The 16,202-nt window shown below is 51.7% G+C and overlaps 2 protein-coding genes across 2 annotated transcripts; one reads left to right on the top strand and one right to left on the bottom strand.

The window, feature by feature from the left end:
* Positions 1-436: 436 nt before the first annotated feature.
* SIMC1 (SUMO interacting motifs containing 1) lies at positions 437-4,559 on the top strand. The gene is given in 7 exon segments (XM_050905612.1): positions 437-594; positions 1,049-1,228; positions 1,722-1,795; positions 1,798-1,849; positions 2,807-2,963; positions 3,045-3,129; positions 4,110-4,559. Coding segments are annotated over 7 exon segments (927 nt in total). The 3' UTR covers positions 4,331-4,559.
* Positions 4,560-6,379: 1,820 nt separating this feature from the next.
* Positions 6,380-14,257, bottom strand: KIAA1191 (KIAA1191 ortholog). Its single transcript, XM_050905465.1, has 7 exons — positions 14,145-14,257; positions 13,855-14,045; positions 12,366-12,492; positions 10,566-10,690; positions 9,149-9,252; positions 8,694-8,830; positions 6,380-8,228 (listed from the first exon to the last, which is right to left on the bottom strand). The coding sequence occupies exons 1-7, from the start codon at positions 14,170-14,172 to the stop codon at positions 8,020-8,022; spliced, it is 921 nt and encodes a 306-aa protein (XP_050761422.1). The 5' UTR covers positions 14,173-14,257; the 3' UTR covers positions 6,380-8,019.
* Positions 14,258-16,202: the final 1,945 nt, after the last annotated feature.

Below are 16,202 nucleotides of genomic sequence, written 5' to 3' on the forward strand. Positions count from 1 at the left end.
GGTACTTGGCACCGCGTGTGTCACATCGGGCCGGGATCATCCAGTACACGGTGCTGAGGGTAAGCGTTGCCCCAGGGCCTCGCATGGCCGTGCTCTGCTGCAGAATGGGCCAGTCCAACATGCAGTTTTATTGCAGCCGCTGAGGGCAGCAAGTGCCAGTTGGGTATCCTGCATTTATGCACGGTGCTCCCTAACCTGCTGCACAGCTGTAGACAGGTTCACTCATCTGAAGAAGGCACAGCAACAGATAAAGCCTCTGTGGGTCACAGCCCCAGTGCAATGGTAGAACAGGTCCGGCAACGCCCCTACGGCACTGCCTGAGCCAGGCAGCCCCTCCTGGAGCTACTCCTCAGTCATGTACATCAGCCCATTCCCAAGGCAGCCAAATTCCCTGGTGCTCCTTGCCCTGCAGCTCCACCAGGCTCATACTGTCTCCATGTGCCCTCAGGAGAAGCCCCCTGGCCGGCTCCTCTTCCTGCAGTACGTGGTGCAGACCCTGGAGGACGACTTCCAGCAGAACCTGAGGTTGCGCCTGCTGCAGAAGTCGATTGCCAAGAAAGTGCTTTCATGTGACATGTGCTTCAACAATGTCAAGTAAGGGACATTTCCTCCTCCCCTATTCTCTAACCAGATGCTGAGAGGCAGGGGCTCAGGGAACACTTGTTGAGACTCCAAGTCAGACTTTCAGACTTTCCAGGAAACAAGCTTGGGAGACAGAGGGAAGTGTAGGGCCCAAGTATAAAGAAGAGGAGCAGGTTTACAAAAGCAAACCATCAGACATGATGCAAGGCATTTCCAGCTGCAACCTAGCGGGCTTTTCCCAGGGATGAGGTCAGATTTGCATTGCTGAGGACAGGACTGAGAAGGAGGCAGTCCTGTTGACAAGCGTACAAATCTGCTGTTCAACAGAGCTACTCCCTAACCTGTCCAAGCAGGTGGGATGTATTTGTCATCCTTGGGGTCTTTCCTCAAGCTCCAAGTAGATCTAGAGGTTAGAAACACAGCAAAACCGGCCCTGTCCCCACTAAAGTTCCTGTTTCTGTCCCAGGGAGGTGGTCGAATGGTTGGTTGCAGCAGTTACAGGAGTCGGATTCTCCCAGCCCCGGGAGCAGCCGCAAGAAACTACATCCTCTTCAGCAGAAGCAAGGGCTGAACACAGCTCATCTGCACCATGGCTGGCCAGCACTGACCAGGCAGAGGTGGCTCCACCAGCTTTCTTCGCCCAGAAGTAAGCCCCAGAAGTCCTGACTCCCCCTGCTAGCATTATCATGGGGCCCAAGTCAGGGAGAAGCCAGAGTCTCTCCCTGTCAGGTCAGGGAAGCCAGGCTGTACCTGTGACCAGTTTTGCTGGTTCTCCTTTGGGGTAGACATAGACTTGGAGAGCAGGAGACTTCCTCACCTGGCAGGAAACTGGGTCAGTAAGCATCCTCCTCTTGCACATAGCATAAGGCTGGAGCTCTTGGCCCACAGCTCAGGCTGCCCCGTGCTGCTGCACCAACACTCAGGACAGCCGCCAAGACCTCCTGAGGGCCCATCTGGGGATTAGCTCTGCTTCCAAGAGCATCAGATTCAAAAGCCACCAAGAGACACCAAATCTAGCCTGCTACATTCCCTACGTCCCTCACTGCAAGGCACGAGGCTGAACTGGGTGCCATCCCCACTGCTTTACTTTGCAAGCCGAGGGGTAGCGTCTCCTCATGTTGACTCTCTCTCTAACCTAGGGTGATGCTCCTGCTCCAGCGGATGCTGTCCATCGCAGTGGAAGTGGACAAATCTCCCAACTGCAGCTCCTGTAAGATGCAGATGTGATATTCCCGTTTATACTGAATATTCCCCTGAGGAGCCAAAGGTGAGACAAACATGTGCAAGGCAGCATCTGCCTGTGTGAGCAATAGTCTTATTCCCAATTTACATCCAAGTCTGGATGCATAAAATCCCATAGGGTATAGAAAGACAGGCTCATTTATGACCCAGCCAGCAAACACATGGCTGTTGACTGACAGATCCCACAGAGACAGAACATCACCAGCTGAACGCATCTTCCCAGCTCATGTGTTGCTGAGAAAAACTGATTCTCCCACTTGTTAAAGTTGCAGGACCTTCAAACTGTAAAGAGGGTCTGAAAAGCAGCACTCTGCATCAGCACAGTCAAGTACTGGCAAACACTTCACTGATTCCCAGGGACAACTGAGAAGCTAATCAGAAATATGCTTGCACTTTGCCTTGACATGCTTTTGTTTGCTTCTCTAAGAAATGCAGTATCTGAAGCCAAAGCACAAGGGCCTGACTGGCTCCAGCGTAGACATGAGACCACTAGACCCACAGATATTTCAAACCCATGTTTGCCAGCCCCAGCAGGCAGCCCTTTTGGACCCTTTTAGCAGAACTCTGAGCACACACTGGGTCTAATCAAGCCAAACTGACTCTAACCAAGCTATCGCTCCTCCCAGGACAGATCTCCTAGATCTGACTGGCCACTGACCCCACTTCACACTTGCTTGGCTGTGCTCCCTGCGAGTCAGCAGGAATGGGTAACTTCTACACAGGCTGCTGGGCAGGGTGAAGTGAAGCAGCTAAGCTTGCTTCACAGACCGTACCGACCTCGAGTTGCCACAGGTCAGACCTAAGGACATAACCAAGCTGCATAACGAAGGTCTCTATCACATCTGGTGGTTTTCCTTCCACTGCACTGCTGGGCAGCTCCTGCACCAGATCAGCACCAGTGGGACACCAGGAACATGCTGGAGCAGTTGTCCCCGGTCAGGCTGTGCTGTCTCCCCCAAAGTAAATCCCATTTGTCTTCCAGGGAAGCTTTCTTAAACACCATGGAGAGCCAGCTCCTGCGCTGCAAACTGCTAGAACTGTTGTTCCAGCATAGTTGCGACGTGCCCACGACCTTGCCCTTGTCTCTGGCCAAGATCCTGTATTTCCTGAGCCACTCCTCTGTGCTGCTGCAATACCAGGTATCCAGTCCAACCTCTCCTTTGCCTTGTTTTCTCCTGAGAAAACCTCTTCAAATAACCAAATACTGTCTCCTGTCATAGGATGAAACAGCAACATGGCAAAGATGGGATGAGATGCTGCAGTACTTGAGTTTGCTGCTGATGAGCTACCAAAATGTAATACTGGGTAAGCAGCCTGTTCTGGCCTTAATAAACATGATCTCATCAAGAGGCTGCAGTAGAACAGCCCAAGTACCCTTCCTCCTTCTCTTCTCATCACTCTTGAACTCATGGCCACTGAGTCTTAGAAAGATAATGTGCCTCCGTCCATGCTAGTAACTATTCCCAGCAGTCAGAGCAAAGAAGTGATGTTGCATCAAGCAGAGCACCCAACTTGCTTTGCCAAGTTTAGCCCCTAAGAAATAGCCTACTTCCTGAAGGATCAATCCCAGCACTGAGAAGTACACAAGGGAGTGCTTTGTACCCGCTATTGTCTAAGTTGCACACACACCGGGTGGAAGAATAGGGTGGTTTAGGAGGAAAAGCAGAAAGCAAAGGGATGGTAAAGCCAGGACACACTCAGCACTTAGTAGACTGGGCAGGGAGCACCACCCACAATAGCCATGGAAGGAGCAGCATTTCTGACCCCAGGAGAGTGGCACAGTCACAAAACACTCCCTAAAACTCCCTAAAGTCATTTTACCAGAAAATTCCTAAAGTCTCTTCCCAACTTCAGCTGCTTTAGCCCAGGGTTAAGGCTCTCATGGCGGAATGCAGAGGCACCCACCATCACATGTGCATAGAGTCTTATTCTCCCTGAAGCCCTAGACGATCACTGTTGTTAAGCTCTTTGGAGACCCTCCTTTGCAGCTGGACAGCTGTCCAGTCTGCCACTAGCACGGGAGAAAAGGATGCTACAAGTCCTGCCCCCTCCCCACTTCTTGGGCTCTCCCCACATGCGGACTGAGCTCCAGGAGGGGACAGTTCCTTCTTCCACCAGGCTAGTCTTGTGCAGAAGCATCAAGGATAACCATGAGAGGATCAGCACAGTTCCCAACCGCTCCTCACCACAGCGCAGTGCTGCCTGCAGCACACTGCGAGCTGTGCCTGAACAGGTCAGGCAGCCCACTGTGTGTTGCCTCTCCCCACCAGCATTTCCTCTTGCAGAGCACTTACGGAGCTCACTCAACGACCGGATGGACTTGATCATTCAGAAAGCCAAGCCCAAGCTCCAGGACAGCGATAACATCAGCCACACGGACATTCAACTGGAGATAGAGGACTTCATCAGCCGAATGCAGCAGGTCCTGGGGCAGCCTTTTCCCCTGCAGATCATGGAGAAATTGTGCATGCTTCGGGAGTTGTTCCTCATCATCACTGCTACCTGATGGAGACGACCACTGTGGCAGGGGGCACAAAGAGCTTCGTGTTTCCTCTACAAAACCCCATCAAAACCCCCATCTCATGCTGCAGTCTCAAGTGTCATACGTCACGTGGGTTTGTACATTTCTTTGGAAAAATGTCTGGTTTACATGGTCTCAATTTCCTTTCAAACTTGCCTCATCCTACAGTTTTACAAGGCACTTTGTAAACTTTTAAAAAATAAATTATTTTCATATTTGCTGAGACTCTTCCATCTTGGTGCCAGCCCTGCCCAAAGGAAGCGCAGAGTTCTGTCAGCTGTACCTTGGGATAGCATTAGACTAACGCAGCCATAAACTCTGACAATAGTTTGCACAGCAAGCAAAATGACAAAATACCTGTTCAACATTTAGGAAAAGGTGATAATATTTAAGAAAAAAAGCAGGTGTGTGCTGCAGTGAGGGCATTCACAGTGCAGAGATCCCCAAGCCATGCTGGTCAGTCCTCAGGAGAGGAACATTTCTGTTCCAAATCAAATACACCTACACGACTTTGCCCAAGGTGATCAGCATGTCAAGAGGGAGGACTGGATAGCAGCATCAGCTGAAAAGGCTGCGCCTCTTCCAGAATGCACTGAAGTGTCTGCAGTGCAGGCAAGCATGCATGTTATGATGAAGATGAATAATCAATTCAAATACACTGCCATCAACTCAAATCACAGCTGAGGTCAGAGAGCAGTTAGGCATTTCTATAGAAGGTCTCCTCAGACAGTTCAGAAGCAACACAGGCTGGGAGTGGGAGAAAGACTCCTGTAGCTGCCCACCACCCCTTTATCTGTCCCTGTGGGAGGCAACCCTTGGCAGGGTCCTAATGAGACCAGAGCCTAGGAGCATCGAACAGCACAGTCACAGCCAGGAGTGGAGTAGTCCTGATGTTAGTGCTGCACAGCGAGGCCTCATCCAGAAGCCTGGCTTCAGTTAGCCCAGAACCGTTTGGAAGGTCTGACCTGGGGCTCACACATTTGCTCCTTGTTCTTTAGGAAGCCTCTTCCCAACTGCCAGATGTAGAACAAACCACTCATCTGCATGACATTGCCCCTCTAATCCAGGGATAAGCCATCCAGGGAAAAGTGAAGAGGTCCATTTTGGGAGTAGTAGCCAGAAGGGTTCCCAACAGTGTAAAATCCAAGTGCTCCCTGCTCTGGAAAGCTGCTCTTCCTGAATGGTACGCTCATTCAGGTATATTTTCCAGTTAGCTCCTTTTAACTGGATTAGACCTCTAGCATTAGACTAGAAGAGAAGCCACATTCCAGCAAGATGTCCATAGTTATGGATGTTATTTTCCGATATGTTGGTCATATCCCCAAGAATGATGTTGGAGTAAAATACAGAAAGTAGAATGAGAATATCACACCAAGAGGCCACACTTTAACCCCAGCCTTTCGAAACTAAACTATGATATTAGCCTGTGTAACCAAGACCTCCAGCAGCAGCCTGTACCAGAGTACCTGGGTGCTTCAGGATCTATTTCATCACTTGTAGTTCTGCTAACACTCTAGGAGCACAGGAAACACCAGCATTCAGCTCAGACATGCCCAGCCCAGGAGAACCGTGTGCTCTATCAGCAGTACTTCGGCAGCTACAAATGCTACAACAGCACTAAAACCAGAACTTTTCAGAGGAAGGCAAAGCAGAGATGGCCACACCACTGCGAGCTGGGCACCTCCAGGCAAATACCAGCCTGGCTCCCACACCTGCACCCACCTCCACAGTACAGGTGCAAACACAACACACAAGCTGCAAGAGAAACAATCTCAGGAGCATGAAGAATCACCATTTGAATAGCTCAAGAAAACAAACATTTCATGCTTAGTTTCATCTGCACAAGCCCTAAGACAGGACTGAGTCTGGCTTTAAACCTAGTCTCCCTGGCAAAAGGGAGTTTTACAGAGCAAACATTTTACCCCAGCGCAAGTGCTGCCAGAGCTTATTAGGCAGAACCTTGACCCCACACTCACTGGACAGCCCACACTTCTTCCACAGGTGCTTTGCCACCGCTAACACACACCAAGGACCTCCATTCACAAGGATTTTATTTTCTTGTAACAAACAAAAAAAATCATACACATTAGAGACATGAATACAGACAAATAAATTAATGTCAAATGAGAGCCTGATTGCTAAGGTGCAAATGAGTGGTGACAGTGAAAACTGCCTGGTTGGGTGGGAGACTTGCAACACAACACATCATTGGCAGTGCTGTTGAAGCTTGACAGGAAGCAGAGCCATAGAACGTGCTTCTTCAGAGGGGACAGCAGCTAGCCAAGTAAGCCAACCCTGCCTCACCCTCTGGGAGAAATGTTTGGTTTACGAAGGCAGGAACACCAGAGCTCAGCAGTTACCAGCTGTTAAGTAACCTCTGTATAATGTCCTGGCAACAGAGGAGCTTCCAGTACCAGATGCAAGGCTGCTGCTGCCACCTCGCCACTACAGAAAGCCTGCTGCTGGCTGAGGGAGCTCTGCAACACAATCATGAGATCAAGAGAGAGGAGACCTGTTTGCCACAGGACAAGGGAAGATTACAGAGCAATGCTGCCTATAATGCTTAAGGGATTAGATGGTAGCCAGGAGCTCCTTCCACTTCTCATGAAAGCAAGTGTTAGCTGTTCCCAGTAACTGGTTCTGACTAGGCCAAAAATTACATATAGCTGTATCACAGCAGGGAGGAATGTTTAGCCTTGATCTGCCCTCAGTCCTCCCCCAGCCCTGCAAAATGCATTTAATGCTGATGAAACGAAAAACCCTATTTGAGAAGTGCCCCTGGTGGCTAATACACTTCTACACAATTCATACAAGGTGCTAGAAAAAAAAATCCCAAATCAGGCAGCACCCAGAGTGCCAGAACATCTGTAAGTCTGTTGTCTAGGAGAAGGCAGGACAGTGTTGTTTTGCAGAAAGGAGAGAGGAGGCTTACTTGGTTCAAGCCACACCAGCTCTGGTCATTTCCAGCTTTCTGGAGGAACATGAAGAGTTGGAAGAGAAGCAATTCTTCCTCATTACTGCCAAGCCCCATTAGATTCTGCTCCCTGCCTTTCTAATAAAAGCATCTTAGAATGGTCACTGCTCCACTCTTCCTTTAAAGAAATTCCAAGAACAAAGTACTAGGTGTTGAACTATAAGGTCACACTGGATAGTAAGGGAGTGCCACATTTAAAACTGACCCACCGCATTCCCAGAGCAACTTCCTTCTGGCAGTCAATGGTCCAGTTTTCAGTCCTTGCTTGTTTTCATCATTTTCTGCTGGTGTTCTGTATATGCCAGACAGAACCACAGTCCTCCTGAGGGTACTTCAGCACTGAGCAGGACAAGACAATCAGCCTACAGGTAGACAAGCCAGCCTGCTTGCACACCACACGCAGTCCCGTCCCACAAAACATGGTTCAAGGTTTTACTGTGGTGTAGCATACCGGGAAGCACACCTAGTGCAGCCTAGCAGACCGAACTGGTGCAATACAGCAGACAGAATGGTTTACATTGGTTTAGTACTAGTGCAGGAGTTTTTCCAAGACTGGCTTTAGGAGGACAGTCACAACTGTTTCCTTTTCTGAGATGAAGAGCTGGAAGGGAGACTCTCCTATTTTACTGCAGCACAATGGGACATGGAAGCAGAGCCTAAGACACCCTGTAGCCCGCTAAAGACACCAGAAGCATTCTTCCTAGAACCCAGTGGGAGTGAGCACGTTCAGATCCCGAGGTTTGATATTATGGGAACGTGGAGATTGTTTCCTCCCTTCTGTGACTGGAATGTCCATTTTGGGTGGCTTGAAGGTGACTGGATTCTCTGGCATCCTAGTAGCCTGAGCACGCATCAGCTCCATTGGGGATGGCTTCTGGGCACCCTTATAGGATTGGATGGTAAATCCTCCTGATGAAAAAAAATATCACAGCAAGTAAGAGCTAGGAAAACTAGCCAAGTCCTTTTTCCACTGCTGCCAGGAGTGAGCAGTGTCACTGATGCCCGACACTGCAGAAAGCCTATGCAAGACCCAGCAGCTTCATGTCACCAAAATGCTATTCCACATCAGTGGCTGGCACTTCCAGTTCTGGTTCCACCAGACAGCAGAGAAAGCAGAGTAAAAAGCTGTCGCCTTCACACCCTGCCCTTCCACTGCAGCTCAGTGCAAGTTATTTCTACTTTCAGATCCTTGGCACAGCTTTTACCTAACTGCTTTATATTCAGGCACAAAAATGATATGAATAGCACACATTCACAAGGTGGTCCTAGAAAGTAACAAGGCAAGCAGGATAAAGCTCCAGAAGTAGCTAGCAAGTTTGTTGTGTGACAGTTCTCCCCTAGGTCTTGCAGGGCAGGAGATTTTAGAGGACATACCTGGATCATTGGTGGATTTCTGGATGGCTTTGGGTCCAAAAAAGCTCCATCTTTCAGATGGCAATTTGTCCCCACCAGCTTCCATGGCAAAGTCTGGGCCAGTGATAGAAGTAGAGGATCCCTGACTAAACCAACCCCTAGGAAAAATCATTGAGATGTATAAAACATGAGAATAAATACTTCAAGCGGCCCCACTGTGCCAGGAACTTTACATGTAGCTATCAGGGGCAATTTAATCGATCTTAATAGGTTTATTACCACCCAGGATGAAGATATGTATGCTCAAGTTCCACAAGCTTTCAACATTTGGATCTATCCAACACAAATCCACAGCAGGCTCTGAATTTCACCCCTTAGACAGTCCCTCACTGGATAAGAAGGTTATCTGTAGCAGCTCCCACCTCAGCAGCCTGTAGGAAACCAAAGGAGGCAGTGGTCTGCCAGGAACAGAGTACCTGTTTTTATGCCTGGGAGAGGAGTGGGGAGTGCTGCTTGGAGTGGACTGAGCAGAAGTCTGTTTGTCATCTTTTGTCATCTCTCCACTCTGCATTTTTAGCTTCTGTTAGGAGAGGCAAGAGAAACACAGAAGCAACAGAGCTTAAATACAAGACATAAGGAACAAACAGCCAGTTTTATTGTCAAAACTGGACAATTGTTTATATCACAGGTAATAAAGGATTTAAGTGTCATTTCACCTAAAGCTAGACCCAGTATTACAATACTTGCATACACCCCTTAAGCTTCTTTCCACATCAGATATAAGCATTTTGGAAGTCCACTATGCTCAAGACACATCCTCCAGGCTAGAGGAAGTAAAATAACACCTACAGCTCACTCTGCAATTCAGAGTCACTACCCAACAGTAATGCACTGCTTCAATACCAGCATTCATAGGGAGGTCGCAGATGTAGCAGAGCTAGCTTACACATCAGTTCAGCTACCCGGTAACAGGTCTAAATGCCACAGCAACCATTTGTCTGCAGCACTCAGAGCAACAAAGCTTTCAGTCCCACAAGTTCTCTAATGAAGGTGACACCAGACCTCATACAGAAGGTACAAGGTCTAGGAGTACTAGACCCTGAGAAGTAATCCGCATACAACAGGATGGAAACACTGCTCTAGAACACTGAGATGAACTGCATTTGAAGAGTATGCCTGGTCATAAAACAAACAGGAACTGGGTGTATGTGAACCAGGTTATTACAAGTCAGACCGTACAAAGTGAACTTTGATGAAGTCACCTGAAGGGCAGTTATAGTTCAAACACCAACTACGCAGGCACCTTCTCAGAAAGTTTCCTGTGGCTATCCAAGCCACACTAATGCAATTCACCAACACTGTTACTGAAACTTTGACCTTGTGGGAGTACACTTGGAGAGTTCACTATTAAACTCTAACTGCAAGATTACTGTGGGCAACTGAGCTCATCAGAAACATGCTGATTCAAGACCTTTGTCTTAATTTCCAGCAAGAGGCAAGCCCAATTTCATCTGCTAACTTCCGCATCAGACACGGTTTACAAGTTCTCTTAGGACACACAGTTACAACAGTCAACTGCAGGGCACCATTCAAAGGTACAGCAAGAAACTAGGTTCTGTGCAGGGATGTCCCCACTTGGAAAGACAACTGTGACAGCCTGACATGACTGTGGAATATGACAGATTTCAGAAAAAAGTTTGTTTCAAAACTATAAAGGCTAACGCTAACTTTACAATATAAGTGGGTAACCTTTTTTACACCATGAGCTAAAAGCCTTCAGAGGAAGCAGTTTAAGGAGAGTCCTAGCAACATGCTCCAAAAGTTATGTCACCAGATAGGTGTTAAGCTAGTACACAACCTACATGGAGAAAGCCAGTGCAAAACAAGCCTTACGTGGACTGCCTCAGCCACTCGGTGATACTTGGTCTCCTCAGTAGTGAGGCCTTTGTGAGGAGTGTAGCCAGCATCTCTCAGCCCCGCCTGCTGCTCAAAGCGCTGAATGCTCTCCTGAGTCTGCTCTGGAACGGACAAGAGCACATATTCACACAGAAATGCCACCACAAGCAGTTCTAGCAAACAAAGGCAACTTAAGCAACCAAATGTAAGACTCTTTTTCATCATTCATACCTCCACGTTGTGATGAGTTGACAGAGGCAGCAATATGAAGCTAAGGAGATATTCTGACTTTAAAACTATCCTGAGTTATAGGGCTGAATCAGATGACCAGTGATTTGTCCCAAATCACCAGATGTATTACAAATGCAACACCTGTTATTAAACCCATCTCACTCAAGAAGCTGCATCACTCCTAATGACAGCCTCCTAAATCTAGGAGACCCCCATAAGCTGGACATTTTAAGCAGCCCTCTAAATTCAAGGGAGTTTTTTTGGTCAACAAAAAATGAAGTCTTCTGAAAGACAGCCCACACTAGGTAATCTGACAATCACAGCCTTGCAGAACAGGTGGTAAAGACTCCCAGCAAGTCTAGATTAGGTAAAATAAGCTATTTCAGCCAAATACAGAGCCAGCATCTAATACACTGATATCAGCTTCAGTTCTGAAAAATATAAGCACTTTTTCCCCCCACTATCAGCATAAGATATTTACTCCCTAGTGGAACTAAGAAAAAAGTCAAAAGGAATTAGAGCACAAAAAGATTACTGGAAAAGCCCAATGTCTTCTTTAAAACAGATAACACTTCCCATGTTAAAGTTATTTGCAGGGATAGTGCACTGTGTATGAGAAATCTGGAGGAACTTTGTTTATTTCCAGCTTGTGACTGAATGTTCTTCCTAGGAGGTGTAGGTTGGGGCTCCTGACTTCTTACTGCACAAGAACATTTTTAGGCCATCATGATTTTAACTAGATGAGCATTTTATCATTAGACTAGAACAGGAGCTGCTTTCCAGAAGAAAGTCCATATTCCTGGATGTTATTTGCTGATGTGTTGGTTATTTTTGAGCCAAGACTGAAATAAGTGCAAATGTATAGCTATTCTGAAAATGCTGGTCTGAAAATCTAGAAGTCTTTGGAAGCACTGCTTGGAGGAAAAGATGAAGCTCAGATCCCAGCTGCTAAAAGAAGAGGCAGCAGGGACAGATTAACACATGAATAATTTCTCTTGTTGCAAATGGGCATGTCTTCTCTGCAAACATAACTGACCCAATTTGATTTTAAAGCATCATGATTTATGAGGTTTGGTTTTTCTAAAGTGTTACTGTTAGCGAGACAGCTGCTGCTGCTATTAACTAACATAAATGCCAGCAAGTGCTCCATTAGCACAGTATGTCAGCTCTCCACACCACTTTGGTTAATTTTAGAGCTTTACCTGTCATTCAGAAATAGCAAGTTAATAAGCAAACAGAGTAGCAGCAGCAGCTGCCTCTGCACTCCAGCAACAAGGTGGCATGGACTGCAGTACCCTATCAGCAGGTAATGTACCCTGCACTCCTCCCTCATCACCCACCTCCAGCACCTGGAAACAGAGAGGCAGGAAGCATGGCCTATTCCCTAGTTCCTTGCTTCCTTCTAGAAGCATCCTCCAAAAAACACCATACAGCTCAAGAGCAGAGTCAGTCTGAACCCACAAGCTGTCCAGGAACTCTGGTATTTACCTTGAGGCATTACCAAGCCGGAGCACGCTCGTATGCCCACACCCCATGAGCCACCACATTAGAGGTGAGAGTTCTTACTTGTAATGAGAGAGTTCATGATGACATGAGTGGCCTTGGCCTTCACCACAGGTACCTTGTTCACGCTTTCGGTGGACGACGAAGGAGTTATGACAGGCGCACTCATGTTAGCATCCCCTTCCTCCATCTGTGAGGAAGAAGCAGGGTACAGTTTAAGATGAGACGGTATCTCAGCACCTTGCCAGGACACATCTCTACACAAATGAGACACAAGGCCAAGCTGCCCTAGCAGCTAGCCTTGATCCCATGGAAGAAACCCGTACGTTTTTCTAACTACAGCCCAGGAATGTTTAGAGCTTGAACCTTATAATTCTTAGCAATGAACAAGCAACTTGCATCCAACATTTGAAAACCTACGGGCTCAGAGCCAACAACTTGTTAGTCTAAGTACAAAAAGGTCAGCAGGAAAGAAACCAGAATACATCTACTTCTATTCTCATAAGTGCAAATTGGACTTCAAGGTCAATTGGGCAGGAGCACCCTTCCACAAACAGCTCAGAAACACAAACTATTTACAGAATGGCAGTCACACAGATTAGAGGCTGGTGTTTAGATCTTGTTTTCCCCCTCATTCCTTATATCAGTTTCTTGCTCAGTGTGTCTAGTGGTCACAGCTCTACCACTGATCACAAGACCTTAGCAACAAAGAACCAGACAATGAATGCCAGAAAACAAGAAATCCTGTGAAACACAGACTTCCTCGTCCTAACACAGGAGTTACTGTTACCTGACTGGACAGTTTGCTTTTTGTGCCAAACCACTACTTTAGGTTTTCTTCCATGAGAAAAATTTTAAAACAAAATGAGGTGAAAAGTAGATGTTATGCTCAAAGGGATGCAGAGTTACTTACTTCCATTCAACAACACTTCACTTCAAACTTAGAAAACAGCCTCTAAATTTAAAGAGCTGGTCCTCCACTCACAGCATCCCCACAGTCATTTCATAGAACAGTTTGGGTTGCAAGGGACCTTCAAAGATCATCTAGTCCAGCTCCGTGCTGCAGGCAAGGACATCTTTCACTAGCTCAGGTTGCTCAAAGCCTTGTCCCACCTGACTCTGAACACTTCCAGGGATGCGGCAACCACAACATCTCTAGGCAACCTGTTCCAGTGCCTCACCACCCTCATGGTAAAGAATTTACATCCAACCTAAATCTACCCTTCTGCTCTGGTTTAATTACACCTGGTTACAGCTTGCAGCTTTTTTACCTGTAAACGCCTCCCATAAGCGAGGAGGCTCCCAGAACACGCCTATCTCAACCACACTTCAGCGTTCCCACAACAGGGCCAGGCAGCAAAGCCGGTCTCTCGTCCCCAGCACCTCCCGAGGGTTCCCCGGGCCCAGCAGGTCGCTGCTGCGGCGGGCGGGGGGGGGCAGCTCGCCCGGTGCGGTGCATCAGCCAGGCAGGCGGGCTGCCAGGGCCGCGCTGCAGCGGCACACAGGAGGCACGCCTGGGCCAGGGCCACCGCGGCAACCGGCCGGCCCGTACCTTCGAGAGCTCCTGGTACTTGCGCTCGGGGATGACCGGCTGCTTCCAGAGGACGTTGGCGCACAGGTCGGCGGGCGGCGGCGTCATGGGCGCGGTGTCCTCCAGGGCGTCGTCGTAGCTGAAGGCCCGCCGCGGCACGCTGACGGGCAGCGACATCTTGCCCGGGCGGGCCCCGCCGCCCTGCTCCAGCGCTGCGAACAGAGAGGGCAGCGCTCAGCGCCACCGCCCGCCCGCCCCGCCGCGGCCTACCCGGGCCGGTGGAGAGCACGGGGGCGGGGGGGGGGCCTTACCGGGAGCATCCGGCTGCCGCGAGCTCATGGCGGCGGCGCGCCGCGGCTGGGCTGAGGCTAGCGAGGCTGGGCGGGGGGCGGCGGGCCAGGCAACGCCATGGCGGAGCCCGCGGGAACCCGCCACGGCTGCCGCTGCCGCCACTGCACCACCGCCGGAGGGAGGCGGGAGGGGCGCCGCCCCCGCGGGAGCGCCCTTATAGGCGCGCAGGTCTCGCGAGAGCTGGCGTCGGCGCGCGGGGCACGCTGGGAGGTGTAGTTCGGGCCGCGCAGGGCGGAGCCAAGCGGAGGGGGCGGGGCCGGGCGGTTCCCGGGGGCAAGGCGGGCGGGGGGGGGCAGAGGGCGGGGCGGGGCAGGGTTTGGGGGGGGCGGGGCATCGCCGCCCGCCACGCCCCGTCCCTGCCAGACCTCGCTGGTGTGGGGCGTTCCTGCCAGGGCAGCGCTGCCCGACCCTGCCCGCCCTGACCCACCCGCTGCCTGCTCCTGCCCGCCCACGCACCAGCTCTGCCGGCAAAACGTGTCGGCCCGCTGGAGGGGGCCCAGCCCCCCACGGCCCCGGCAGCGGGGCTGGGGGTCCCTTGCTGCCCTGCTGCCACCGCCCTGAGGGCCGCGGGGGCCGGGCAGGGTGGCTCCAGGGAAGGCCCCGCAGGCACTGCCGCGGGACCCGGCCCGGGGCAGGGATGCGTTGCGCCACCGGGGAGGATTGAGGACAAACGAGTCCCGTGGGCAGCGGGCGCAGCCCCTGGGCCTGTGGGCGCCTGCTGTGCTGGGTGCCAGGCTGCCAGGCGGGTGTGGGGTCTGGGGGCGGCTCACGTGTCAGCGCACTGGCTAGGGACGCCTTGCTGCCTCCCTCCCTCCCTCCCTCCCTCTCCCCATCGTCCCTTCTTCTCCCCGCCATTTCTCCCTCCCCCCCTCCCTCCTCCCCCACCATCCCTCCACCCATCGTCCATCCGCCCATCCATCATCTCTCGCCCCCGCGGTCGGAGCGGCCCCTTTAAGCGCGGCGGTGACGTCAGGGGCGGGCACAGCTGGTGCTGGCGCGCCGCCCGCGGGCACAGCTGGCGGGGGTTGGGGCACAGCTGCGCCGCGGCCGCGCGCTGCCGGTGCCGGTGCCGCATGGCTCCGCCTGGCGCCCTCCGGGACCTGACGCTGGCCCTGGGGGCCGCCGTGGCCGCCCTCGGCTCCCTCCTCTTCATCGCCTGGAAGATCTACTTCCGCGGCACCGGCACCGGCACCGACTGGAGCGGCTGGTGGGAGCGGGAGCTGCGGGAGCTGCGGGACCGAGCCCCCCCCGGCGACGCGGTAAGGGGGACACACACACTCGCCGGGATCCCCGGCCCGTCGCGGGGCGGGAAGGGCACAGGGCCGGGATCTCCCGGGATCCGCTGTACCAGGATCCCCTATACCGGGAGCCTCTTACCGGGATCTCCCCGAGCCCAGCGGGGCGGGATAGGGCACGGGGTCGGGATCCCTCCGGGTTCCTCACACCCTCGAGACCGTCAAGCTGGGGAAAGGGCAGGGGGTTCGGGATCGCCCCTGTGATCACCAGGCTGGGGAAGGCTCTGGATCACCGGTGGGATCCCTCTGAGCACGTGGGGCTGGGGAAGGGGGCACAGGGTCAGGATCCCCCTGGGCTCTCGCACCAGGATCCCCCGGACCAGGTCAGACTGGATTCCCCAGGATATTCTACAGGATGATGACCCTTGGGGACCCTCCTGCAGCCCACCCTGCTGCGGAAGGGGTCCCCAGTCTGAACCACCCCTCGAGCCCACCGGGCTGGAGATGGGGGCGCAGGGGCTGGGGGGGCTGGCAAGACCCCTTGCTCCGGGCTGGTCCCTCAACCAGCTGCCTGAGCACGGGGCTGCGGGTCCCGGGATCGGCCCCCACCCACCCCACACCTTCCTGTGCCCCCGCAGCTGGACTGGCGGCAGGTGCTGGTGCTGGGGCTGGACGGGGCAGGGAAGAGCAGCGTCCTGCACTACATCTGCAGCCAGACGGCCAGGGAGCGCATCGCACCACCCACGGCTTCAACTCTGCCCAGCTCTATGTCGAGGGGCTGGA

This window comes from Gymnogyps californianus, chromosome 14, assembly GCF_018139145.2.
Source record: "Gymnogyps californianus isolate 813 chromosome 14, ASM1813914v2, whole genome shotgun sequence".
Classification (NCBI taxonomy): Eukaryota; Metazoa; Chordata; class Aves; order Accipitriformes; family Cathartidae; genus Gymnogyps; species Gymnogyps californianus.